The sequence below is a fragment of the Drepanopeziza brunnea genome (genome assembly GCF_022702325.1).
Source record: "Drepanopeziza brunnea f. sp. 'multigermtubi' strain 214-2 chromosome Unknown ctg7, whole genome shotgun sequence".
Lineage (NCBI taxonomy): Eukaryota > Fungi > Ascomycota > Leotiomycetes > Helotiales > Drepanopezizaceae > Drepanopeziza > Drepanopeziza brunnea.
In genome coordinates, this window is record NW_027094070.1 from 1,786,158 (window position 1) to 1,813,476 (window position 27,319).

Here is a 27,319-nt window from a genome sequence, read left to right on the forward strand (position 1 = left end):
GATTCATAATATATATTTATTTAATTACGCCATACATGGAAACGGAGATCATATGTAAACCTCTTGATTCTCATAGTATGAGGTGAGTGATTTTGCGCCGCAAGCTCAAGCTCAACGTCGACATCCCAAAGATTTTCCCTAAATATGCCCGGATAGCTAGCTTTCAAAGACCTGCGTGGAGTAGCTAGCTAGCTAGCTACCTACCTAGCTCGTCCGTCCGTCTACCTGTAAGACGAGAGACTCCCCACATGTAGTTGCAAGAGTCTCCTGATGCCACAGAGCCCTATTCCAGTTCCCGCCCGGCTCCTCCGTGGTGATTGCATACGGACGTCCCAGAAAAACAAATTCATACCCACAGGGTACCGGACCTCTGAACCCTGAAGTTCTAACACCCACTTACTCCGTTCGCTTCAATCTCCTCACCCCAGCCAGAGCGAGCGCCCGTCTCGTCCCACAATTCCAAAGCCCCCCTATTTCTCCTCAATCGGCGTGGCAGTCCCTCTTGAACGAGACATGCTATATGGAGCCTAGAGTAAGATGATTAGCGAGTAGTCCACCCAACGCGGACATCATTAGTAGATAGCTTCAAAAATGATCTTGGTAGATAGTGCATACCAAAGCCTGCTTCGCAACACAGATCCTCCATGCCAGCTTCTTCACGTTCCCATCCGCAGCCACCACACCCGGGGCCAATTCAAGCGCAAACATCTGGTGCACTGCATACACGACCCTCTTCGCATACTTGCCATCTCGCTCCACCAAGCTACCGAAGCTCTCCTCGATGGTGTTCGGTGCGATTTCGGGGTCACGGTCAAAACAATTTCTGACAACAGGGAGCAGCGCGTCTTCGACTGCTGAGCGTAGGAGGATGTTAGAGTCGATAATGGTATCGTCTTCGTCGAAGCGGCCGATGCGGACTTCGAAGGGGAGCGAGATGGCCATGACGTTGTGCTTGCCATCGTGATGGTAGCGGAACTCGAAGACGCCCTGCGTCCACCAGAGTTTATCGCCTTCGAAGACCATCTCCCCTTGTACACAGTCGTAGGTTGTGCCGTCAGCACGCTTGACGCCTGAGACTGGCTGGTCTGTGATTCTTATGCCGCTGTCTGCAGGCGAGTCTTCGTACTCGTGGGGGACGGTAGCGACCCATCGACCGGCGGATGAGACACGGGTCACTTCTCGGGAGGCGTTGTCGGCGATCATGTAAAGACCCACCCAGTCGCTTTTGCCGTGGTTCTTTGGAGCCCTCCATTTAACTCTGATTGGGGCGCCGTATTCGAAGATCAGCGGCTTAAACTCATCTGTGCGCTCCCGTGGGAATCGTCCTGTGAGGCCTTCTTTCCCAGTAGATCGTTCGTTGAAAGCCAGAGCAGATGTTGCGGTGCCCTCGATCTCAATCGAATAGTCCCTAGGATTAAACCCGGCCAGGTCGGGTGCCAACCGTGTGACCGTTATGCGTGCTGGGTATTGGCTGAACAGCGCAGAGGTATCTCTGACTATCGTTGAGACACCCGCAGCGAGTTTGGGTCGGGCTGCATCCAGGAATTCCTCGACAAAATTACTGGTCTCGGTCAAGACTTTATCGACACTCCCCTGGAACTTCTTTAGTGGTGGCGGCAACGATCTTCGGAGACTCTTGGTCAGACCCGCCTCGGGTCGTAGGTGTCTTCCATAGAGCCTTTGCATATGCGGCTTCTCGACGAGCTGTATGAAGCAAAGACTGAGAACGTGGCTTAGGAGGGCCAGAAAGAAGATAGAGGTGCTTCTCGTGAGGAACACTGCACCCCAGAGACCCATCAGACCAATGATACGCTCAGGGTTATTTAGGTATCGATAGATTCCGCTGTACGTGAGTTTACGATCGTGGTCGAAGAAGAAGTCTCCAAAAAACCATCCAAACTCGCCTAGAGATTGGTAGATGCTGACAGCAGTCCATACTTGGAGAGCAACGAGGGTGAATCCAATGATGTGCATCAACAAGGTATTGTCAGCAACCCAACTCGCTGGCAAGGAGTACATCTTCCACGTTGCGGCGATGAAGCTTACCCAACACATGTTCATACTCATGTGATAGATTCCCTTCCATTGCCTCCACGCTTCTTCTGTGCCCTCACCAAATTTGAGGAAATGCCGCGTCCAGATTTTATCGTTAGACTGGCGATCAAGAATGATACCAAGTCCAACGGTATACCAGAGACGCCATAGAACAGCATTGAGCACGAACAATGCTCTAGACACAGGAGTCGAGGGAGAGACGGCCGTGATAATGATTACGCACAGTTGGAGCAGGAGGACCGAGACGTCTGTGATTCGGAATAAGTCAATGTTTCCGATTCCTACCAGGTTGTGAACAGACGGGGGTGATGTCGCGAAGGCAGGTGATACTTTCAGGAGTTTAGCTTGCTCTGGCACTTCAATCCCTTCTTTCTGGGCGGCTGTCGCGTTCGCAAGGTTGATGTCGCTCGGGCTTGGCTGGACTTCTCGCTTTCGCGGTGGTGGTGGATTGTATGTCTTATCGATGTGAGGATTCTCGATGTATACGAGGAAAGCGAACTGGGCAGCATGTGCAATGATCGAGATAAAGAGAACGTTGTAGCTCGCAGCCATTGCTGAGATACCATAATACCCCGCATAGCCGACAGAATACATGGGATGAGGAGCCATCTCGAAGACACCATCAAACGTCAAAGCTTGGTCAATGAGGTAAAAAAAGTCCCCCCAGTACCAAGCGTAGTCTTTCACAACGCGGTGGGCATCGAGTTTGACCCAGAGATTGAAGCCGACCAGGGCAATGCCGCCTACCCAACGCACTAGGAACATGATGATGCCCTCGCCCTCGGGACGCCTACCACATGCAATGGCAAAGAGACAATACGACGTGAAATCACACATCAGGATCAGATCGACAACTCGACGGAAAACGAGCCATGTGTTGTATTCGATTGGAGCCTCTTCGAGCTTATAGTCCTCTGGGATTTTGGTCTCCAGCTCGCTCTTTATCAGATTGTATAGCCAAGGCCGCAGATTCTTTCCGGTGCTTGGGTTTTCAAAGAGGTTAGCTTTCTTGGCCCATGCCACCAGTCGGCGGTGGTTGGATTGTATGCGGAGGAGATATCCTATTCCGACGTTGTAGCAGCCCCTCCAGAACAGGAATACAATGGCAAAGACTGGGCGCTCTAGGGACGCAGGTAGCAGGTATAGGGCGAGCACATGGAGACCGAGGACAGCCAGGACAATGGCATCGGAAAGGTTCTTGGGTTGTCGAGGGTCCAGTAGTTGGGAGACCATATCGTGGGTCTGAGGGACCGTAAAGACTGCATACTGTGAGCGTTTGTTTCTCGAAGGTAGCAGCCAGAACAACTCCCTCCACCTTCCACCATGGATACGTACGAGATCCATCTGGAGTTCTCCCAATTGTCTTGCTCACCGTAGACTTGGGTCCCTTCTCCTCATCGTCGTCGTCGCCGTCGTCGTCCTGGGGTGTATCAGCCTCACTGCTTCTTCTCAAAGACGGGGTGCTGCTGGGCTGGGCAGATTTCCGTTCTCGGAGCCCTTCCCTCATGGTGGCAGCGGCAGCAGTATTCTTCAGGCTCATGTTGAGAATCTTCAGAGTTGAATGCTGTAGTTCAATAAGTCGTTGAGTTGGGGATGTGTTTAGTATTCAGGAGCTCCTCTCCGAAGCAATATTACTCGTAGTATTTCCCCGGATCGTCGAGGGCGGGTGTGGTTTGTGGGCTTGTGGGCTTGTGGGTTTGTGGGTTTGTGGGGTACGGTTAGCGGTAGCGATGTTTTGCCTTTCGCTCGTCGTCTGGTAATTCTTCGGCACGACATGAGTTGTTCGTGATAATAGTGGGACTTGACGTCGCAGTTTGACGTCAAGTCCCTCTCCCCGTATGAGGTGAGTTTGTCAAGAAGTGGTGATCGGTTGTTGTAAAAATCGAGACGGGTTGGGTCAGCTATATACGGAGTGCAGTAGCGATAAGCCCGAATCTTCTACCGTACCTCTTCCTACCTCTCATTGCCGATCTGGCGTGGCACCGCATGCATTTTAGATCTCGGACGCATCCGCATCCAGCGCCGGCATGATCTGACAGCAGCTCGTCTTAATCGATCAAAGCACCGTTTTCACTATGCGACCAACTCCCATGGCTTCATCGCTTGGGCTCGAGTTCGAGGCATCGAGGCTTAGTGCAGATTTCATTATATACACGTGACTACGTCAACAAAAGGTCATTAACGTTTGGCCTCCTCCCCTGTCCCAGAGAAGCAGAGAGTGTCTTCCATTTCGTTGATATCATTGAACCTGTATTTAGTTGTGATCTAAAACTCCAAGTAAAAACATTTACACAGGCCTTACGTGAGAAGTCTCTCGCTCCACACTACCTCTAAATTAAAAAAAGTAAGGTAGACCGGATCGTGTTCAGCCGCACGTCGCACCTGCCTAGTCAGGTGCCTGGCCTGCGGCTTATAAAACTACTCGCTCTTTTTTTTTCTTTTTCCCTCAAGCAACCTTCCTGATTCGTTAGCCGAAAGACAGACTAGATTTTGCACATATAAGGTACATGGTACAAGGCGCACATGAGATTCGCAGAGGTTGCTTCGGTCCATTCTAGTTGCAAGTAATACAAGTTGCCTCTTTCTAAAGACTACCCCCGACTAATGAAAAAGGGGCTGACGATCGAGGTTCTCTCTTGGTCAGTGGGAGCGAGCGAGACCAGTATACTATCCACCTATCTTAGCATCTGGCTCTTCACTTCTTCGCATCTCTCTCCTTACACAGATCCGTGTAGAAATCGAGCCCCGCCTCCCTTCGAATCGTACCATACATAGCGCTGCTATCGAGCGGCCGCCCTCCCAGCTCTTCGCCATACTGACTCGCCTTCTCCATGTTCCTCAACGCAACCTCGCTAACCTGCAACCTCGTCCCGGCCGTCTGCGCACAGTTCAGCGCATGTCTCGCGTCCTTCATCGCGAGCGCGACATCGAAGCCGGCCTTGCCAGTCGGCTCGGGCGCGTACGCCCCTGTGGTCAGCCTCTTGCTGTAGGACTCCAGGACAGGGCCGAACATATCGCCGATCATCGTCTCGAGGATGGCCGATCCGAGCCCGGTCTTCTCGGCAAAGACGTGCGCCTCGGAGATGACTTCCATAAAGGAGACGACGCAGATGTTTCCGGCGATCTTGAGGAGGGAGGATTGCGACACGACGGGCCCCATGGGGATCACGGAGCGGCCCATCACGTCTTTCAAGTAGGGCGCGATCTTGGTCGTTGCTGTCTCGGGACCGGCGATGACGAAGATGAGTTTTCCCGCCTCGGCCATTGGAGAGGCGCCGAATACAGGCCCTGGGGATGTTAGCTGCGGATGTTGCGAGGTGGAGAGAAGGGTAGAGACGGACCGGCGACGAACTCGCCGCCTGCGGCTGTGATTTGCTCGGCGATCTTGACCGAGGTGTCTGGGTGGACTGTCGAGCAGTCGACGTAGATCTTGCCATGGATACTTCCAGACGCGATGATTTCTTCTGCGGTTTTTTGAAGCACGGCATCGTTGCTAACCTGTTGTTTTATTAGGTTTTCGTTGCTTCTGAGATGTACATACCAGGTAACCAAGCGACCAAGGGAGACTTACACAAGAGAAGATGATGTCGGATTTGCTGGCAACCTCCTTCACAGTCTCGACCGGTATGGCTCCCAACTCCTTCAGAGGCTCTCCTCGCGAAATAGTTCTGTTTGTAAAGATGAGGGCTGGCGCGGAGACGCTCTTAAGGTATTTCTGAAGGTTCTTGGACATGCCAATTCCCATAGAACCGAGTCCTATCCACCCGACTTGTGGTTGTGACATGATGAGAATTGGTTCTCAGAAGCTCAAAGTGATTGGTGTGAGAGGTGAGAATTGGGTATTAGAAGTTGAAAGTGGTTGCGGGTATGAGAGATGAGATTTCTCAAAGAAGATGATGGATGCTTCTTTCCCCAAGTGAAACTCTGTACATACCTCTGTACTTATTACCGAATGGATTGCGATACCGCAGTCCCCCCCACGAGCTGACCCACAGAAAATTGCGCAGAATGGGAACAGAGACCCATTTCACGATTTCAAGTTGTGGTCATATTCCTATCCATCGCCCTGCATGCCCGATGCTCGGAAGTCGGAATGGAAGTCGGAACGGATGCGGAACCTTGGTTTGTAGAGCCGTCCCGAATAGAACCCGGGAAACGGATTGGGATTATTTCGACCGATCCTCCCTTCCTACCACGTGAGGAATTGCCGCCGATATCAGTTACGCCGATAGAACAACGAATAGTCTTCCGATAGAGAGGTCGTAGAGCAATCATCCATCCTGCTCTACAACTTCCCAGCCGCCGTCATCGACATCGACATCGACCCGGATGGAGTCTCAACCTTCAACCGCGAAACCCGAATATCGTCGGCTGAAGTACGTGTAGGCAAGCTAGATCGGATTGGCTCACGAACAACGGATTACCGATCCGGATCCGGACGTTTGCTGTTCTCGCAGGCCATGGTCTTAGCAGGCTCTGAGAGTACATGTGAACTTGATGAGACCATGCGATGCATGTTGGAGATTTGAAAGGAGCACAAAAAGAGCTGCAGACGACGTTAAGTGTCGCCGTAGCCTGGCAGCCGGTACAATCGGGAGTATTTGGGCTCAAGGTGGAGGACGGAGCAGGCGGCTCTTGGGCTTGATGGTTGCAGAGACAGGTGAAGGCAAGCCAGGTGCTGTCCCGAGGGACTTGGCAGACATTGAAATATGCCATGGGATATATTAGATCCTCAATCTCAGTGTCTCTGCCTAGCTCGAGCACTTTGTGAAAAACCAATATCCCAAATAATGATCAAGATGCAGACCTGGGCTTTTGCAACCGCGACGTGCAACATTTCTTGAAACTACAAACTGACGTTTTCCGCTATATCTGATTTGGAGGATATACGGAGACGCTGGAGCAGAGACATTCGCACGTATTTGGTTTCATAGCTCTGCTTTCTCCTCTTACGAATCGCCAGCTTTCCTTTTCGATCGCATTTTTGCGATATGTTTCTAGTCGAAAAGGGGGAAATGTTTCTGAATAGGTGGATAATCTGGACTGGTATATCTTTGTATCATTCGGTCGTCTTGTTGACTCGACTCACAACCTATTCACAGACAGCCTTGCAGCGGTGATGCCTGGAAGAATATGGAGAAATAGGGGCCTATTTTCAGAACCTATGGAGGTGGAGGAATAGACGAGCTGTAACATGTCAACCAATCCACTCCTATCTTGTCGTCGTTATCTGAATCTACCAATCCGCCATACACGAAGTTCGACTCGCGTCATTTCCGGAAGTAAACAAAAACCCAAAAAGTACCAAAAAAATGCCAAAAAAAAAAATCAGGGAAAAACGGCAAAACAAACTCCCACTTCATGGTGGGAGAAGAAAAGCCTCTGTAATGGGTTTTCATTTTGATCCGAGTTTTTTTTGTCGTGTGTGGTTTGGTGAATCTAAACCACTCGGCCCCAAATCGTTACAATTCCCTCCACACCAGCTTGACCTGAAGTTGACAACGTCTATGCCAACTATGCCACTGGATATTTTATTTGCGCACTATTTCGCTTCATGAACACAACGCTAGTTTTTGAGAGGGGAGGAGCGATGATGCCCACCATCACCTTGGCAGCTGCGTTTATTCACTTTTTTTCTACAGACCTGCTGGCGTTACAGTTTTATCCATGTTATGTGACAGGATCGAATATCACTGCAGATGGAGGAGGAGGAGTTTATACTCTCCATTTATGGCCGTCACTACACCCACCCGTCTTTGGTGATCAAGGTCAGGTCAAGATCTTCTGGGCTGCTAGTCGGGAACATCACGCCGAGGGGGTGGAGGTCCAGTTGAATCTTTTTTTCTACAGTACACGGTGTCTTTGCAGAAGAAGGATTAACCAAGCCCATTTCTGGTGATCCAAAAATCTCGCAGGCAGTGATAAAGGCTGCTGGTCAAGCGACCACATCTCTGACCTGAAAGCACAAGCCGCGGCGAACTGTACAGGCATTCACATGGATCCATCAACTAGTTGCTGATTACAGATGGCCGTGGCGCAGGTCACTCTCGAGACCTCGAGGCTCCTAGAAATGCTTTGAAACTGCTCTCAGTATTGTATGAAAGCTGTTTAAGACTCGACCAAATCAGCAGTCCGGCACCTGCTGAGAGGCATCACTAGAACCAAAAGGCGCCATTTTTGAAGCAGAAGACTTCGTGAAGGACGGAACCTCTTTCTGCCTCAAAATCTCCATGAATATACCCATATGCTCTCTGGTCTTCCGCTTCACTCGGACTGGGCCTGAAGTCTACGGGAACTGGTACGCCTCCAGCAGCAAACACTTGACGAAAACTGAAGGAAAACTTCACCATGGAAGCAGCCTCTGAGTGAGAAGGAAGAGCCCACGGAATGGTATCAATTTGAGTCAAATAAAAGGTCTTTCTTCCGAGGCAAAGCAAAATCCATTCCCCGGAGATCAAATAGCATCGAGGGTTTGTATTTCAAAGCTAAAGCTCGCTTGTTCACCGCCTCCCGAAGCGGCACAGTGAACTACCTACAGAGTAAACTGCCCGCCCCTCCATCCCCAACGCCACCAGCCTGCTTTGTAATTCTCACGCTCGACATCTCCCGCCGACGACTTTTTTCTCCCGAATTTTCTTCACTGCGAACTCTCCCGCTGAGAAAAACATGGCGCCCTCCCTCGACGCCCCCGAAAACGTCCAAGATGTCCTCAAGAACCCTCTCAAAGCCGCCCCCAAACTCGTGGCCCCCGAACCAGAGGTTAGCAGATTTCTCCCCTCAACTTCTCTTAGGAGCGGGTCATTTCATAGGTACCAGATTTAAGATGGTCCTTCGACCCCCCCCCCCCCCCCCCCCCCCCCCCCCGAAATTGCCCCCGAAAATGCAAAAAGGATGGTGCTGACTTATTCGTGTGAAGCACTGCCCAGGGCCCGAGTCTGATGCAGCAGGGAAAGCTGACTCCTGCGCCGGCTGCCCGAATCAAGCAATATGCGCATCTGCACCAAAAGGGCCAGATCCCGACATACCCGTCATTACAGCGCGACTATCTGGAATCAAGCACAAAGTGCTGATCTTGTCAGGGAAGGGCGGAGTAGGAAAGAGCACCTTCACAAGTCTACTCGCACACGCGTTTGCTACGAATCCGGATAATACGGTGGGAATCATGGATACGGACATCTGCGGCCCGAGTATACCCAAGATGATGGGTGTGGAGGACGAGACAATTCATGTCAGTGGGGGAGGCTGGAGCCCGGTGTGGGTGCTTGAGAATCTGGGGGTTATGAGTGTGCAATTTATGTTGCCGAATAAGGACGATGCGGTTATCTGGAGGGGTCCGAAGAAGAATGGGTTGATAAAGCAGTTCCTGAAGGATGTGGAGTGGGGTGATATGGATTTCTTGCTGGTCGACACGCCGCCGGGAACGAGCGACGAGCATTTGAGTGTAAACTCTTTCTTGAAGGAGAGCGGGGTTGATGGGGCGGTCATGGTCACGACGCCACAGGAGGTTGCACTGCTTGACGTGCGGAAGGAAATAGATTTCTGTCGGAAGGCTGGTATCAAGGTCTTGGGCATTGTGGAGAATATGTCGGGGTTCGTCTGCCCCAAGTGCACCCACCAGAGCGAGATTTTCCAGGCAACGACCGGCGGAGCGGGTGCCTTGGCTAAGGAGATGAATATCCCATTCCTCGGAGCTGTACCCCTCGACCCGCGAATCGGAATGGCTTGCGATTATGGAGAGAGCTTTTTTGACTCCTGGCCTGACAGCCCAGCTTGCACAGCATTAAAAGCCGTGGTGCGGAGGGTTGGCGAAGAAATGGGGCTGAGAGCCGATGACATTTTACCAGAGGGATAGAGCCACTGGTTAGTTACACGACAGAACACGAACCCGGTAGGTGGTAAAGGGCACGCAGCCAAGAATGAAGACGAGTCAAAGTAGAAAGGGTAGCCGACGATGGTCGTTGATTCAGGCCTCGCCAGTGACGGCCCAAATTCTTGGGGACGTAAAAATTCGACACCCGAGACTTCTGTGCCGGTCAAGAGCAGTTGTGCTCTCTACATTGATCAGAAAGACCAATGGGAACACTTCGACGGTCTCTATGGCTGGACGCACTGATCCCGCGGGTACTTGTATAATGGGTTCAACTTTCCGCTCCCACACCTTTGAATTGCCAGCTCATCGTGTACTTATATACCTCGTGGCTCCCACCATCTTTGCAGATACACTTATTGGAGTGTTCATAAGTCGCCAACGACCGGAAGACCGACAAAGAGACGATGGATCTGCTGCAATTGTGGAGGAGTAGACGGTATTGACATGACCTCAACCGAGTGTCCCGATTGTGGCCGAGCAAGGTGTCTGGACTGCGAAATACAAGGCATGCCCCCTCTCAAGCCGAGATTCTTGAGGAGGATATTAGAGCTCTGGCGGCTGCTAGTCGTGGTAGCACAAAATCAGACCGGAAACGCGGCTCACACGAACCACTGTCAGAATCCATGTGGTACCACGACCAGCCATTGATGGAAGACTCTTTCTCGCCTAGAGTCAACTCTAGGAATCCATCCCTGGCGTCAAGTTCTGATTTCATTACGGAGCCGTCCGTGTATTTACTAAGAGAGACCACCGACTCTGGTCTTATACAGGCGTGGCACGCTGCTCTTCCTGATCTAGTCGCTGCTTCTCTCCTCACCAAACTCCCTATAAATTCCATGCATCTTTTACGCTTGGTTCCACAGAGACTATGTCCTCGCCAACTATCATCGTCTATACGAACGATACCCTAAGTGCTCACGACAGCCGAGTACTTCGAAGCACTCTGTGCATCAAGAGCGTATTGTTGATTTTCAAACATTCATCGGACATTCTGCTAGACATCCAAAAGAGTCGCTTTATTCGCTGTATGAGCACTAGAAGATCACCTCCGGTATGTGGACCGAGAAACCTGAGCTTCCACAATCCACCGAGGACTGGAGACTCTATCGGTATAGGTGGTAGCGTGAGCGATACAGCAAGCCTCGGCTGCTATCTACGTGTCGGTGGGCAGATGGCTGTTTTGACAGTGGATCATCTGATACCAGCAGAACACGACTCGCCGGAAAATATATATCTTACATATACCTCTGAACAAGATCGGCGAGAGATGTTGCGGCCCTCCCTGGTTCATGCAGTTCGTGTTCTGCTATCATTAACAGAACACTCTTGCACCCATTGCGAGAAGCTTCGAACATGCTCAAGTGACGCTTCTGAGCCGATTTTTGCCGCATTCGCAATGATGTGTCTTGAAGAAACTGAAACCCTCCTTTGCACAAAATTTACGAAAGTGTGGTGCTTTTTGTTCGTCTGCATTGCTCCCCACTTCGCTCGGTGCGTCTCGGAAAGTTCCTCGCAATGTCCGGTCGGAGGGCACGAACGGTACCCCAAAGTCCGCTATCGAGAGAGATGGACTGGGCTTTATTCGAAGTATTTAAGCCTTACGAGACGGCACTCTCCAACCAGGCGGAGCTTCTCAGCGGTTGGCCACCTACCAGTGATGAATTGAGGCTGTGTCAAGGTGCCAGTCCTGTCCCGGGTGCTTTTGTTAAGTCAAGTGGCCGTACGAGCGGGTACCAGCTGGGACAGATTAGTACGACAAGAAGCGCTGCATATCACGAGTCGTCGTATGTCACAGAAGAATGGGGTGTCATCAAAAGACCCGAGACGCCGATTCACGACTGGATCGAGGGAGGCATCGGAGTGGAAGGCGATAGCGGCGGTTTGATAGTCGATGAAGAGACTCATGAAGTCTATGGCATGCTTTGGGGGCGTGTTGGCGGTGCGGCTTTGACGGTCACTCTTTTTACCCCGATCCGGGAGATACTCCAGGACATTATCGACACGACTGGTCACGTAGTGGAGTTCGTCGCCAGACAGGTGATGCATACTTCGATGGATACCGTAGCTGCTATCCCGGTGCCAGATCTCACTTCTCTGCCAATTGACGCCCTGCTGGAGCATGACCGCCAACACTCGACAGGTCATTCTACGCCCACTGTCAATAGTTACGGAGTGTACTGCCGGCTCCTCGAGATCTACGAGCAGCCAGGCCTTTGTCAATTCCTAAGCAAGCTGCATCGCCCGAAGCTCATCAAGGCTATTATTACCAGGCTAGGTTTCCCACCGAGGAAGTGTCTGAGACGGATTATTTCCAGCTCGTAGATCTAGACGAATGGAAGATTGGAGATTTGTTGGCCTTGTGGACGACCTCCCACATCCCGGTGCACACATGTACAGCAATCTTTGTTCACTAGCAAATCGTAGTGTCAGAAAGAGAATGGTTTTTTTTTATTAATTCATGGAACGGTCTGACGGTGCCAAACGGTTGGCTGGAGTTATGTGAACGGGTGTGCTATGCAGGTATTGTTTGCTTTTTTCTCCTCTTTTTCAAAATCAGACTGGGGAACACGGGGAAATGAGAATAAGTGAGGTGCTTGATGTGCTTGACGTGCTTGTTTGTGTGAATGAGATAAAATCAAAGATGAATGCAGATTGAGATTATCAGATCATGCAGACTGGTGTGCTGTGCGACGGGCAACGTTGGTGTGGTAAAATTCCAAATGAACGGAATGTGAGGACTGGATCATCTGTGGTGCGTGAGGGAGGTGAGCGAGCGCCTTCTGCGAGGGAGTGCGGAACACAGCAATTATCTCCTTCTCCGGACGAAAAATCTTGGGTGGAGTTGAGAGTTGGGAGTCTGGAGTGTGCAAGACTGGATTGTTTGTTTCTGAAATCTGATGTGTGTGGGAAAAATAGAGATGGAAAGGGGTGAGAGGGAAGAAGAAAGAATGTGTGGGTGGGAGGAAGTGAGATGGAGAGGGAGAGAAAGGTGAGAGGACGGGGAGGGGGGAGGAGAGAAGAGACTCAGAAGAGGAGAGGACTCGGGTAAGTGCAAGGTAAGGCTAGAGCAACGCTCAATCCGAACTAGGAAGGAACAAAGACTTCGTCGTCACCTTCTAGGGCGAGGTGGTACTTCTGCGTAAAGTGTCAGCCGCGCCACAATTTTTCACTCTCGTCTGGGTCTGAACTCGGTTTCAGAACTTGGTTTGTTTTTTTTTCTCTCGCTTACAAGATCGACGCCGCTCTCGGGCTTGACGGCGGGAGCGCAGCTCCTCGCTTCGTCGATCTCGATGTCCGAGTCGTGGTCATCGTCATCACTGTCTGGGTCGAGGTCGATGATGACCAGTGGTGCGGGTTGTTTGATGGAGGGGGTCTTCTCTGGCTCGGGCTTGGGCTTGGGTTCGGGCGTCTTGAGCCGTTTACTAGGAAAGAGGGTTGCGCCCTCGCCGTCGACGATGAGGCTGTTGTTTTTGTTGTTGTTGTCCGCGGCGCTCTTTGCAGGCTGGTGGAAAACACACACACACATGCACGTTAGCCACTTTCGAGATAAGGCAACGAGGGGGCATTCATGGCGAGCGAGCGAGCGAGCGAATGAAGGCATGGATGGAAGGCGTGCTTACCTCCGGTATCAGATCGACGTCTCGCTTCCGCTTGGCTGGGCCTTTTCCTTTGCTGGGTGAGGCGTCGGGAAGATATTCAAAGTCGTCACCCGTGTCTCGACTCGGCTGTGCGGGCGGATCCTCCTATATACACGTTGGTCAGTAACTCCTCGAGTTCGTGGGATGCTCGGGGTTGGTACTTACGGGCTCGTCACCGTGGGCCACCTGGCTCTGTATAACCATCCTCTCCACGGCCGAGAGCTTCCGTGAGCGCCACGAGGCCCCTTGGTTGGGCGCATCTTTTCTCCCCGTCGTCGTGGAGGGATCCTTGCCTGTGCTGGTGGTGGTGGTGATGGTGGTGGACCGCTCAGACTTCTGCGAGACGAAGGGGCTGCTCTCCTCCGTGTTATCGGACTCGTCTCGGTCAGAATCAGAGTCCGAATCGGCATCCGACGAAGGCTGCGCTCTCTCTTCATCATCGCTCTCTTCGATCCCTCCATACTCCATCGCCTGCTCCCTCATCTCATCCATCATCTCCGCGAGCGAGTCTCCCTTGTACTTATCCACCAGCAGGGGCGGGAGCTTGTTCCACGCTCTACAGTGGAAGATACTGTCGATCTTGCCCGCCGCGACTTTATCGTTGGCACGCTCCAGCGCGGGCCGGCTGATGCGCCAGCCCAGCTCGAGGAACGCCGATTCGATAGCATCGTTCCGCTCCTCCTTGCGGAGTCTCAGGCGCGGGTTGGTCGCCAGCTGGCCGTTGAGGAACGTCGCGACGACCTTCCTCGGACTCGGATCCACGGCCAAGAAAGCCCCGACGCGGATATCCACCGCCGACAGCGGGATCTTCGTCCCGGCGTAGCACTCCTCGGGAGCGAGATCTCGGTTTCGGCGCCGCGCCCGAGCAGAGTCGGCCTGCGCTCTGCTGGTGGCAGATCCCGGGCCGGAGGCGTCGTCGATCGTGTGGACCACGTTCAGGGGCGGGTTCAGGGTCCGGTTGTGGTCCCGTCCGTGGGCGTACGTGTTGGGGGAGTTGGGGTCCAGCCAGGTCGCCAGCAAGGTCTCCCTCTGGAGCTTGCGGCCCCGGAGGATGTTTGCGAGGGTCCAGGTGCCCGAGGCCGCGATGAACTTCTCCCACTTCTTGGCGTGGTGCGGGTCCCAGGTTATGAGATCCGACTTGCGGCGGCCGCCGTTGCGGTTGCCGAAGGGTGAGCCGTGCCCGTCCGAGGCGTAGGCGATGGTGTGGCTCTCGGTCTTGCGGCTCCTTCGGAATGCGAACCAGACGTCCTTGGTGGCTCCCTTGGCGTCTTTGTAGAGCCCGGCGTGTAGCCATCTGTGCGTGTCAGTGGTAGTAGTGGGCTGCGTGTTCCGAGAAGCTCTTCCCATACCTCAGATGTTCTCCCGACTCGGGCTCTGGCTCCTCGGACTGTGGCTCAGGGGCCTTGCCGGACTCGATGTCTGGCTTGGATCCATAGCCGGACTTGAGTCCTGCCTCAACTTCCAAGCCTGACAGCATCACGGCGTAGTACTCAGTAGCAATACCAAGTTGACAGTGCCGGCAAGCTGGCTCTGGTACCGAGCTGGTGTTGGGTTGGGATGAACGGGGCTTGCCTTGCCGTCGGAGCATTCGAAACGACACTCTCGACGAAGCTCTAGAGAAAACGGGGGTCTGATGATGCTGGGCCAGTGAGTGGATCCTGCGTCCGCTGTTAACGTCCTGTGTGTAATGGCGAAGAGAAGTTAGGTGGGAGGGTGCATGGAATCGTGAGTGGAAGGTGAAGTGAGCAAGAGGGGTCTTTGCATAGTGCAGATGCACGAGTTGGGTTGTCTATCTGTCTGTTTGTCTTTCTTTCCGTCTGTATGTCTGTCCAGCAGCCAAGCGTTGAAATTGTGCTGCAAAGACGAGAGAGAGCAAAAGCTGACTGACTAAGGCCAAATAGCTGATCGCTGAAAGTCTCACAGCTTGCCTGCTTGCTTGCTCGCACTTGAGGTGAGAAGATTTGCGAGGTTGTATTGTCGAAGACTAATCCGCTCAGAGAAATCAGCCCGCCCACTCTGATGAAGTTATAATTGATCCTTGGGATTGGCAATTCTCGAAGCTTGACGCGCGAAGCGCTATCTTTGAGAAGAGGGAGGAGGAGGAGTTTCAACTGGAAAGGAAAGAGGAGTCTCTCTCGTAAGTAGAACGAGGGGGAAGGGGGCGGGATAGCGCACGATTGAGGAGGACTTGAATGTGTGAGAGATAGATCGATGTACGAGAGGCAACGTGGAAGAGGACTTCGACTGGGGAGGAGGCTGGTCGTTGTCTTAATCTTTGTCTCTTTCGTTATGCTGTTGTTGTTGTTGTTGTTGTTATTGAGAGGGCTAAGAGAAGGAAGAGAAGGAGGGGAATTGAAACTTGCGAGAAGAAAGAGGACTTTATACGCGAGGACAGGAGCGGATCCTACGAGGCAGCAGATAGAGTCCATCAGTTTAGAAGCTATTGAGCCAACACTAAGGCTTGAAGACGAATATCAACAAGCAGGCACGATTTGGTTAGGTGGAACAGAACCACCGATTCAATTAGACCATCATTACTTATTTCCATAGACTGGGTTTCTCTGAACTTCACCTTTGAATTTTGTTATGATTTTTTTTTAAAAAGAGGGGGAGGGGGGGATGTCACTCAGATGATCAAAATCTAAATCAAGTACACCACTTAACAGCGCAGCAATTGCTCGTTACTACTATCTTGGAGGGCCTTTGCTTAGTACTATTAGCACTAGGTCGTTGAGCTGCTCAGCGCGAACACGAACAGTTAGGTAGCCAGGCAGGTAGTCGGAGCTAAATGACAACGGAATACTGTAAAATACGACGTAAAACAAATTAAAACAAAACAAAAGGAAATGAAATCAACTCGGGATCCAGCTCACTCACTCATCAATTAAGTAACTAAGTCACTGAACCACTAACTAACTAACTAACTAACTACTGTGACCCAAGCCAACCCAGCCTAGCCAAGCCAAGATGAAACTTCAACCATCCGATACCTTGACTGACTATACCGCACTGTCCTACAAACAAGAAGCATATATACATTCTTTCTTTCAATATCCCCAACTCCCCAACTCCCCAACCCCCCTCCCTCGGCAAACAGACCGACAGACCGACAGACCGACAGACCAGCTAGATATAAACCTCCGTATTACAGCTCCAAAAGATTCAATCGATTTTTTTTCCCGCTATACATTTCCCCCTCTGATAATCCATAGATAGATCAGGGTAGCACGACAGCTTTAGTATGTTACATACTCCGTATACTCGATACATAATTCAATACAAACAGGAAGAAAAAAAAAAAAAAAAAAAAAAAAAACCCCTAGCTCTGTTAAAGCCAAAGACCGAAATCGTATTGGAAACACTTAAGACCTACGTGACCCATAAAGAGCCCATGGGGCACAGCAGAGGGAAAGAGGAGGAGAGAAGAATAGCGAGTCGATGGAGTGGGAAAAATAAATCAGGAATCGATACCTTCTTAAAAATACATATATATATATATATATGTATATATACTTGTGGTCCGGCGTGCCGTCCGGCGCGCGACAGACCATCGCGATGGGAGAAGGCTCGTGAGCTAGATGCGGAATACAAGGAGCCATCTCCCCGTGCGGCTCGCATTCAGGGAGCGTTGCCCTTGCAGCCGATGTTCTCCGTGCGGTGGAGGTGAATGACGAGTCGAGGCACTGCTCCTACCCGGGTCTCACGGTCCTTCGGTGCGGAGAGACGGCCGTCTGGACGCGCGCACCCCCGCCGGCACTGGCAACGTCGGAGTTGGAGTGAGGGTCATCGGTCGTGTGTGCTCCGGGAGAAGATTAGCTCTCGGCGAAGGTTGCTCGAGAAAGCTCTTGATGGCCGGTGCGGCAGACACTTGCTGTGTTTTTTTTTTTTTTTTCGTCGGGATTTGGAGCTTTCGATGGGGGCCACAGGTGGCGGAGGAGTATCGTTCGTTCTGTCAAGCCCGAGAGCCGTATCCTTATTGCTGACCGTGTTGTTGACTTTGCAGCGGGCGTGCTGTCAACAAACCAACACACCATCTTTTAGCGAACTCTCGTTTAATTAAGGGGGTGCTACATGCACCGAGACCACCGTCAACGGAACCACTCCACAACTTCCCATAGCGACGGACTGACCATAGCTCCCGATACGCTTTTTTCGAGTGTGCAGAGGTGCCCGTTAAGTTTGCGTAGGTAGTCTGGCCTTGGACTTGGACCAGCAGCTCTGGAGACTGAAAAAGCAGCCTGCTTGTAGGTAAGTAGGGATGAGACCCAAGCTTTTGCCAAGGCTGACTTATATCTTGGCAAGTCTAACAACAGACTACTTACTCTGTACGTAGAACTTGCCCTTCGGGAAGCAGGTTTAGCTTCGTTCACTGGTTCAGAGGACCTCTCGAGAGAAATCAGCTGGGATGCGTCCCGGGCAGATCTCGATTGCGACAGGAGAGATTAATTGCTCGGATTGTCTACGGGTACGTATATATCTACACCCAGACTGCTTCCAAGAGACACCAAGGGGTATCGTCGACATCTTCCACCAGTTGAAGTCGGATTGTGGCTCCTTTTGATTTTTTTAATCGGATCAGCAAGCGCTGGTTGTTTTGATAGTGACGTCACGAGATACAGATAGATACGATACGACAGCGATACGGTAAGCGAGGCCCCACGGACAACTCTATCTTAAGCGAGGGGTTCAGAAGCCCCCGCTCCGACATCCCGACGTCGACGAGGCTGAGCGAAGCAACAGCTTTCCCATCCCCCGAACCATTAGAACACGGCAGGCAGCACACAGCAGCAGCGCTGTGTCGAAAACTCTAATCATAATGGTACGATAAATCCCGTATCCTGTATCCCATATGCCTCCATCTTCAGCCTCGTCGCACAGCCTCACATCAACATCCAGGCATCCGAGTCCAGACTCTACACCTTCAGCCAGGAGAGCAGAGATCACCTACGCAAGTTCCGCCTCGGGACCTCGCGCGCCAGCAACCCCCAGGCCGTGATATGTACGTCCTCGTCCTCCGTCTCGCTGTGCACTCACTCCCGTCGTAGACCCCCCCCCCCCCCCCCCCCCCCCCCCCCCCCTCCCTCTTTCACTCCGGCGAAAAAAGCTAGCTACCCGCGCTGACTGACGATAATAACATGCGAAACCAGACATGATCGACAAGCAATCACTGGAGATCAAGCAGGACGAGGACAAGACGGTCTACACGAACCTGGAGGAGATAGGCGATGATCTGCCCGACCACTCGCCGAGATTCGTGCTGCTGAGTTACCCGATGACCCTAGTGCGTTTCTGACTTGCATCGGGGACGACGTGGAAGGAGAGAGGGGAAAGAGAGAAGAGAGACTGATTGTGAGATGACGGCAGCCTTCTGGACGACTATCGGTCCCGTATGTACTCTTGTACTACCTCCCTGTGACGTGCAATGCCGAGCTGAGGATGCTGTACGCGGGGGCGAAGGAGTTGATGAGGAATACCGCGGAGGTGGGGAAGGTGATTGAGATTGACTCGGCGGATGATCTGGAGGAGCTGCCTTCGAAGTTGGGCTCGGCATAGGAGGAGGGCAGGCTGGCTGGCTCTTGTCACGACGGGGGCTTGAACGGAAACGGATGCCGCAGCTCGACTTTCGTCGAGATCAGGACGGAGATCAGAATAAATATAAGCCTGGTTACGAAAGATATAGACTTGGGTATTTTGGTCTGGCAACGCACACTGCGAAGGTGTTGATATCTAAGCAGATGGGTGAACTGATTGTTGTATTCTCTCGAGAGCTTGCTACCAACTAGACCGGTGCAGTAGGGCCAAGAAGTATCGAGGGCAAGAGCTGTCTAAAACCCGCACGCCTGCCTCCACCCTTGGGTTCCCACCATCTGGTCCACCGAAACAAAAACGCGTGGCTCTCCCCTTTCGATGGGCATTTTCTTTTCTGCGCTCTGCGGCTGTTTTGTGCACAATCCAATGCTTTAATGAATTGAAGTCACAACTTCCCTGCTCGGATTAAAAAGACCCTCCCTCCCTGGCTTAACCTTCGTTTGTCGCCTCAAAGAGAAGGATCTTCTCTTTCGATACTGGCGTTCATGAATCTGGAAGCGAGTAAAGCTTTCTTTCCGTGGTCCTCAGCTGAGGCTGATGAAACAGCGCGACGGATGTATCGGGATTGGGATTGATGCAGCGAAGCCCGATCCAATCCACAGCTGAGCTGTCGCGGATTGACAGGAGTCAACCTTCCCAAAAGGGAAGACTGGAAGGAAGTCAAAGTAGCAAGATTTTCCAGTCTCAGGTATGCCAACCTCAAGGGTTGCGTCGCGGCCCACGCCTATAGAGACGACGTCCGACTCTCGGTAAGTTGAGGTGATAACTCTCGTCATTTGATCCTGGAGGGCCGACCGGCTGAACATTTCTGGCCCATCACTTACTGAATATCCTCAAAATCAGCACTATATTTGCAAAAAAAAAAGGGGGGGGGGAGCCTTCCTCACGTGCAGGGAAGAGTGAAGACTGACGAGGCGCCTCACGGAGGGAGCATCACCCGCCCTTCTTATACCCCATATGTACCCGCCACCACTCATACATCTCAGCATTCCCCTCCTCCTGCAGCAAAGCCCCCAGATCCCTCAAGCTAGTCAACTCCCTCACCTCCCCCGGCTCGACACCCACCAGGCCGCGACGCAGCACCACCTCCCTCTTCACCAGGTGAAAATCCTTGTACCGCAATTTCTGCAAGACTCCCACCACCCATCAGCACGCACCCAGCACGCCAAACAGCCCGCAAATCCATAGCCAGCCCATCCGTCAGTCAAAAAGAACAGAGAGAAAACGTAAGGTACACCTACCCTGACAACCTCCAACCACTCCCTAGCCCCCTCCCCCTCCCCCTCAGCAAGCATAACGCCCGGCGGGCCCCGCCCGGTTTTCAGGACCACCGCACAGGAGAAGCGCTGCGCCGCCTTGGTGATGGCGAGGATCTTCTTGCGCGAGGTCATGTGGTGCGTCCTGATCAGGATGCGCTGGAGAGCTGCCGCTGCCATGATAAGAAGTCGAGTCGGGCAGTTTGAATTCGGATTCGCGAATATATCGCGAATGAATGCGAATTCGGACAGAGGAAGAGCGGATAGAGGAGAGCGGACAGAGGGAGGGAAAAAGAAAAGGGGCTTGGGATTTCGAAAATGTAGGTACCTACGTACTCATCTATATATTAGCGAACACGTGAGTTCCGCTACGGTCACATGACGTCGCGTCCTTGTGTTGCCGCATACCTACGCATCTGAAGAAGGGCAGGAATGGGATGGCGGCGGGTAGGAATCCGGGTGGGTACAGATCTAGCAAGGTAAGCTTGAAATCACTCGGTACAAAAGCGTGCCGGGCCTCATGTGCGGCTAGCACTCTGCTTAACCAGATAGGATCATCGGCCACCCCCGGTCTGCCGGATATCAGACTCGCTAGGGGTGACCGACCACCCACACCTACCAGCGACTGGAACGGGCACAACACAAGATGTAAGGCGCAGGAAAGTAGAAAACATAATTAAGGTTCGGTTCCATTGAGCCAAGAGACTTCCCGGCTCGTGTGCAAAATAAATTTTAATAATACTGCAGCCATCATTGTCAGATGGGAAATGGAAATGCGCCGTGTGGATTGCCACCATATTTAAGCCCGAGCCTGGGACACCACCCGTCCTCTATTAAGCACGAGAAAAACGCCGTCGTAAATAATGCAGCGATGTCTCGAATGCCTACCATCCCTCTCAAACACGCCTGTGTAAAGATTCCATTTCCTCATATTCACCAATCGTTTCCCTCGTCATCACTTCTCTCAACACTTCGCTTATTTCCTGAGCTCTTTGGTCTCCCTTTGCTTCTAGGAACGGAGCTTGAGCGTCCCTTCTTATTTCGGTTGCCGGGGGTACTGCTGACTGAACCCTTCCGCTTTCTTCCTCTCCCACTACCAGGTGGAGCAGGAGTTCCGGGACGGTCATATTCCTCATCGCTCGGCGTGCTGGGTCTGCCTCCTTCGGCTTCTTCGTCATCCTCTGCGGCAAGCTTGAAGTCCTGGTCGACGCTCAACAGCTCAACGAACGCACGGCACTGATTCATCATGCTCTCCTCCGACTCGAGGGCGGCTGTCGATGATTCACACAATTCCCAGAACTTGTCACCATTGACCCCTGGGACTCGGACTGGTAATTTACCAGTGTCCTTGGACGCGGCTTTGCTCTTGCTTGTTTGTTTGTTCGTTACGAGACCATACTGACGCCGGAGGTATGAGCGGGCCTCCCATAGACTGGAAAGCATCATGGATGACGCCGTCAGTTGTTTCAGACGTACTGGGTTGATGGTAGGTGCAACAGGTTGGGACTGTCCGTTTTCGTCAATCTGCGAGGGCTGGTCGAGGCTGATTTGAAAGATCTCCGTCTCGATCGAATGGGCAATACCTGTACCCAAAGCAGCGACAACTTTCTCCATAGAATGGATAGTTGACATGAGCTCATCGATGGTCTGGTATTCGAAGAACGCCATATTCTCGATGATGAACTGGGAAAATTCAAGATGTTGTGGCAGTTCCTTGACAGCGTCCATCTTGGCCGGGTCGAACTCGATGCGTGCGCACAAGTTGTTGAAGAATTTCTTGCGATTACCCACCTTGCTGATCTTGAGAACGTCCACCATTAACGCGAGCTTAGCGGCGTAGGGGTTTAGGGTAGCTCCATGGGTATTTTCGACAACGTCACGTTGATAGACATACGCAAGATGAACAGCCCGCATGTATTCCTTCTCCAGGATCGTCTCGTGCTTCTCGTGGAGGGCACGATGCTCTCGAACAGCGATCTCGGCAATCTTTGGGTTCTGGGAAGTTTCGAGCGCAATCAAGCACGAGCCACATTCCTTCGGGTGGACCAATCCTTGTCGTGCGATACTGCAGACCACCTCAGCGGCCAGCAGTCCCAAATCATCTTGACGAGACAGTGCGATTCGAACGATGTGTGGTAAGAATCGCTGCGCGATACCAATCGCAATCCCGTCGCCCTGGCTGCCACCCATGATTCCCAACTTCGCCTTGCCGTCCACACCAGCTCCGGTCATGCCATCTTTTCCCGCCTCGGATCGCTTCTCCTCGAGAAGTAAGAAATCCTTGAAGGCTCTCAACACAATACTTTCAAGAGTTGGTTCTTTTTTATCAAACACTTCCAAGAAAGAAGTGAAGATATTTACAGAGGAGAAGTTCTTGGGCCACGACTGGCAAACCATGCCAACGGCATCCAGAGCGTGTTGTCTGACTTGAAGGGGCTGAGAAGGCGACGTGAACGGCGCAAACGTATCGGCCATCAGCTTCGAGACGGAGTCTCCCTTCCAGGATGGGATCTTCTTTCGAAACTCCATGACCTGTGGGTCAAGATCGCAGTGCTTGCCACACATACCTGTGATAGTTAATAGCTTGTTGACCTTTCGGACCCCTAAGTCGTCTAAGGTCGCACCCTGCTTCTTGCGAAGACCGTCAAGACTAGAAACCACCACTGCCGTGAGCTGTCTGAAATCAGCCAGTGTCCCAGATATGATCCAGATACAGGCAATGACGTCGTCTAGAATCCCCTTGCTTGCTCCCGTGATCGATGGAAGAAGGGCCTTTCTGACATCTGAGAGGAACTGATTGTGAGTCTTGGATAGATGGGGGAGAACGTGGCGGAAGATGATCACAACTGATCGATAAATTATCAAATCATCGCCCTTTCCGAGATGGGCAACATATGGCTGGAGTAGCTGGATCTGCTGGGCCGTGAAAAGATCCGCGTTTGATTTTGCAAAAATTGTGAGAATTTGCAGAGCATCACGTCGTACTGAAGGTCCATCGTTGTCTTCTCTGCCATCGCCAATCACAGTCTCGAACATAGTAGAGACTAGGGCTTTGCAGACCCGGAAATTTCCCGCTGAAAATCTGGCGTCCGAAGAGAGCAAATTTTGAAGGACTTTGTCCAGTACAGCAGATACACCACTCCCACGCTGAACAGTTTTCACCATCAGAGCAACATGGTCTGCCATTGCGAGTTTAAATTGAGCCGATGTGTTGTCCGATGATGTCGACTGGTAGAACGGCGACATCCAAACCTCTTCCATCATTTGACGGGCCAAATCCTGGACTCCTTCGTCTAGATCCTGGACACGATGAAGAAGAGCATCTGCGATCAGACTACGAACTTCAGCCTTCGAATTTCTGAGGTATATGTCCTTTGAGAGCCGCATGGCGCGCTTCCGCACACCAACTCCGCTGTCACTGACTCGCTGCAGGATATTGCCGATCATCTCTTCCTCGAGAGCGGGTCTCAGATTGATGCACTTGCCGATGAGTCCTAACGCAGAGTCGCGGACCGCAATTGAACTGTCGTTGGCACATCTCAGGATGAGATGCTTGACCGCCGGCTCTCTATCGATAATTGAAGGGTCAGTGTCAAGGACCTGATTGATACTCTTCATGCTCTTGGCCCGTACAGTCGCTTGCTCACTCGTCATGGATGACAGTAAGATGGACAAGATCCGGCCGAACGAGCTGCAGAATCGTGAATGCAGCAGCGTTACCGAGTATGCTAGGCGAGCGTGAGGCGGGCTCACAGGTTCGAAGCTGTATTCTGTGGACAGCCATCGACTGTCAGATATCATCATCCTCAGCCGGTACGCCAGCCGGCCATATTCCTTGTCTCTGCTGTCGTCCTCATCGTCGTCGTCGTTGTCAAACGCGGAGCAGACCTGCGAGGCCCATTCGGTCGTAAAATATCCGATCGCACTGCGTAATTGCGGGTCGTCTTCCTTGACAGGATACCGATACTCGAGAGACTCCAGACATGCGCGGAAAGGCCCGCATGGCCAGGAGACCAGCTCGATGCCCGAAACTTTACTGTTTAGCGCGATTTCTGCTAATTTAGACAGATATTGCCCAAGGTCAGTATCGCCGTTCTCGAGCGAACTCGCAGTTTTTCGGACGTGCGAATTCAACTCAGAGATCGCTGCACCCATCATGCCAAGGAGATCAAGAGCCATGTTCTTCGCGGGGACTGGCGTCTTGTCGCCCTCAGCCAAGCCCACCATCTTGAATAGTAATAATCGCAACAAGAGCTCTGCAGCTGGCCAATCCGCCGAGTTGAGACATGTAATGAAATCCTCCACGAAAAGATCAAGCAGATTTCGGTAAGGGGTATCGCCGCTCTTGGTAGACTTCATTGCTCTAGATACAATGAAGGCTACAACATAGGTAGCATTTGATCTCGCGGTAGCAAGCAATTCATCAACATCGTTTTTGAGCTCCTGGATTGCTGTGACGGGCTGTTTCTCGCCTTTGTGTTCTGAGGTTATGGTGTACTTCCCAGCCTTAGCAGGCTTCAAAGCTGCTTCTTCGGCATCGTCGCCGTGGAGCGCTTCTAGTGCCTTGTTTCTCCGCTTCTCCTTGGAATCATCGGGTTTACACGCGCTTGTCTGAATAAGTCTCATAATCAATGCTGACACGAGTTGTATGCTTCCGCCCTCGGGGAGCTTGAATTGGCGAGCACTTTGCTTCAAGACCGAAAGCTTCTCCATAGATGTCAGGATCTCATCGAAGATGCCTTGACGCTGGGCTGGCTTGCACAGGAAAATCTGAGCGAGAACATCCATGGCCACAACACGTAGGCTTTCGAATTTAGCGACCTTCACAATTGAGTCCTTCTCGCTAGGAGCGTTCTCCACAAAGATCAGCTGTGATGCTGTGAATTCAAGTGTGTTGATAACAGTTTCCGAGAGCTCAATCGATGATACCAGGCTAGCGATCGTAGAGAAAAGTCGTCGGCATTGCGATAGCAAATTGGTAATTGCGACCTTCTGTGCAGAAAGATGTTTGAACAATGCTGCTGAGGAGCCAGTACTTCTCAGTTCTACGATCGGAATCAAGCAATTTTCGGTGACATTCTTGAATACGTTCAAAGCACTGTGGATAACATCTTCAGAGTAGATTTGTTTTTCGTCACGACCACCGGACATCAGTTTCAGGCCAAGCCTCGCAGCCTTCACTCCGAGTTCGGCGACGGAAATCTGCTGAATCAATATTTCAACTTCCGGTTCTCCCATTTCCTCATCGACCTTGAGATCCGCAGCTTCTGCATCTTTTAGAGCACCCTCGCAAAGCTTTTGCAGCCGTAAGAGGTCATCTACTGGTACTTGATGGAATCTGCTCGCATCGATGACTCTCTGAACCAGAATTTCGACCTTGGCCTGGGCAGGAACACTCAAGCACACGCTTTCGCTAGTTGGCACAATATACGGACTTGTGAAGTTGCCTGGCTGCATTTGGTCCTCGGCTTCGAAAATGTCTTGCAAGTATTCACGCAGATGCTTGAGAGTCAATTCACTCTTCTCTCGCTGGTCGACGCTTCTAGACAAATCGTCCTCATCATCGTCCGAGCGTCGTCGTTTCCTCGAAAGATGTTGTGGGGTATCTGGGGAAGCGGGGAGAACCTCATATTCCTCCGGTCGGAAAGTCGAGGGCAAATTAGGGATCACAACAGCCATCTTGATATTGGAGCCAGTCGCTGTAGTCTGCTGAGATAGCTGTCGAGGTGTAGAAATTGGTGTCGATTGTTTTGGGGGATCGGCCCGCGGCTGTGAGACAGGGATTTCCTTAAGATTCGAGTCACCTTGCGATGGATGATACTCTTTGCGACTGAAGGTTTTAGGCAGCTCTGGGATTACAACAGAGAAGCTTGAACTTGAATTAGAAGGAGGCACCTGGACGGGCTGCGAAGGTGTATCGGTATGTTCGCTCGGCAGCTTCTCGAATTTCACCTTCGGTATTTCGACTGCGATCGTAGAATTCTCGTTGTAAGCTTGTTGGTTTGAGATCGCACGTTGGGTAGAAGGCTGTTGGGCGGCTGACTTCGGCTTTGGAATTGGGGTTGAGGTCGGAGTCACCTTTTGCTTAGTAGATAATCTGCTGGCAGTAACCGGGGGACTTGGTCGTTCTGGCGAGGGGTAACTAAATTCCACTTTTGTTTGGTCATAAAGTAGCTGTGCAAACGGAGAGAGATTAATGGTAGGTTGTTCATTCGAAGAAGATGAGCCGGTCACATTTGGGACAGTTTTGAAGGTACTAGAGAGTTTTAGATATCGAAGGTTTCTTGAAAGCGAGTGTTTTCCTACAATTTGGGAATGTTTCCTGGTTTTAAAAGCTCCTTCAGCTCAATCAATGATTTCTGGAGTCTTTGAGATGTGTTATGAGACTGTTGCGCATCGCGATTGAGGCTTTCAAGAACCTGCCGCCCTTCTTCGCGCTCGGTCTGAGATGAGTATATTGAGGTTGAAGATCGAAGGCCAATGGAAGGGACAGGAATAATATCTTGAAGAGACAATTAGTGAATGTTGAGATGCGGGGGGGAAAGGGTAGCGGGTTTCTCTTACCAGAATTGAATGGTACGACTGACGAGAAAGGTGAATATGGCAGCGCCTCATCAACAGTAAGGACTCTGGCGACTCTTTGTATGGATCCATTCATCGGCGATGCACCGTTTGCCCCATTGAAGCTGCCATTCTGGCTGGCATGGCCGTTGGTGTCCATCCTGTTAGGTGAAGAAGAGATGCGCCGAGGGTGTTGGGTTAAGTTGCGCGGTTTACTAAGGAAGGGAGGCAGAAGGTAATAGCATGTTGTGCGAGACCGATTAATGCTTCGTAGAGAGAGGCACCTGTTGGCTTATAGCCTTGTGGGATGGGTGTGGTCCAAAGTCTCGTCAAATCGCGTCGTTTGACAG

At 51.8% G+C, this 27,319-nt stretch overlaps 8 protein-coding genes across 8 annotated transcripts; 3 read left to right on the forward strand and 5 right to left on the reverse strand.

Moving 5' to 3' along the window:
• Positions 1–470: 470 nt before the first annotated feature.
• On the reverse strand, positions 471–3,595 carry L3040_004856 (uncharacterized protein; the record flags this gene model as incomplete). The annotated part of the gene is made up of 3 exons (XM_007288572.1): positions 471–527; positions 616–3,314; positions 3,391–3,595. 3 exons carry the CDS (start codon positions 3,593–3,595, stop codon positions 471–473), a joined length of 2,961 nt encoding a protein of 986 aa, XP_007288634.1.
• Positions 3,596–4,639: 1,044 nt separating this feature from the next.
• L3040_004857 (uncharacterized protein) lies at positions 4,640–6,571 on the reverse strand (the record flags this gene model as incomplete). Its single annotated transcript, XM_007288573.2, has 6 exons — positions 4,640–4,722; positions 4,777–5,343; positions 5,397–5,553; positions 5,627–5,823; positions 5,990–6,039; positions 6,480–6,571. The coding sequence occupies 6 exons, from the start codon at positions 6,569–6,571 to the stop codon at positions 4,640–4,642; spliced, it is 1,146 nt and encodes a 381-aa protein (XP_007288635.2).
• Positions 6,572–8,721: 2,150 nt separating this feature from the next.
• On the forward strand, positions 8,722–9,907 carry L3040_004858 (uncharacterized protein; the record flags this gene model as incomplete). Its single annotated transcript, XM_007288575.1, has 2 exons — positions 8,722–8,814; positions 8,972–9,907. 2 exons carry the CDS (start codon positions 8,722–8,724, stop codon positions 9,905–9,907), a joined length of 1,029 nt encoding a protein of 342 aa, XP_007288637.1.
• Positions 9,908–11,440: 1,533 nt separating this feature from the next.
• On the forward strand, positions 11,441–12,247 carry L3040_004859 (uncharacterized protein; the record flags this gene model as incomplete). The annotated part of the gene is made up of 1 exon (XM_007288576.1): positions 11,441–12,247. One exon carries the CDS (start codon positions 11,441–11,443, stop codon positions 12,245–12,247), a length of 807 nt encoding a protein of 268 aa, XP_007288638.1.
• Positions 12,248–13,009: 762 nt separating this feature from the next.
• L3040_004860 (uncharacterized protein) lies at positions 13,010–15,151 on the reverse strand (the record flags this gene model as incomplete). The annotated part of the gene is made up of 5 exons (XM_007288577.2): positions 13,010–13,060; positions 13,155–13,427; positions 13,546–13,668; positions 13,729–14,857; positions 14,913–15,151. 5 exons carry the CDS (start codon positions 15,149–15,151, stop codon positions 13,010–13,012), a joined length of 1,815 nt encoding a protein of 604 aa, XP_007288639.2.
• A 3,228-nt stretch (positions 15,152–18,379) lies between these two features.
• L3040_004861 (uncharacterized protein) lies at positions 18,380–19,116 on the forward strand (the record flags this gene model as incomplete). Its single annotated transcript, XM_007288578.2, has 4 exons — positions 18,380–18,382; positions 18,460–18,562; positions 18,711–18,844; positions 18,928–19,116. The coding sequence occupies 4 exons, from the start codon at positions 18,380–18,382 to the stop codon at positions 19,114–19,116; spliced, it is 429 nt and encodes a 142-aa protein (XP_007288640.2).
• A 560-nt stretch (positions 19,117–19,676) lies between these two features.
• L3040_004862 (uncharacterized protein) lies at positions 19,677–20,588 on the reverse strand (the record flags this gene model as incomplete). The annotated part of the gene is made up of 4 exons (XM_007288579.2): positions 19,677–19,975; positions 20,040–20,058; positions 20,116–20,277; positions 20,394–20,588. 4 exons carry the CDS (start codon positions 20,586–20,588, stop codon positions 19,677–19,679), a joined length of 675 nt encoding a protein of 224 aa, XP_007288641.2.
• Positions 20,589–21,341: 753 nt separating this feature from the next.
• On the reverse strand, positions 21,342–27,129 carry L3040_004863 (uncharacterized protein; the record flags this gene model as incomplete). The annotated part of the gene is made up of 3 exons (XM_007288580.2): positions 21,342–26,664; positions 26,715–26,910; positions 26,973–27,129. 3 exons carry the CDS (start codon positions 27,127–27,129, stop codon positions 21,342–21,344), a joined length of 5,676 nt encoding a protein of 1,891 aa, XP_007288642.2.
• Between the last annotated feature and the right edge of the window lie 190 nt (positions 27,130–27,319).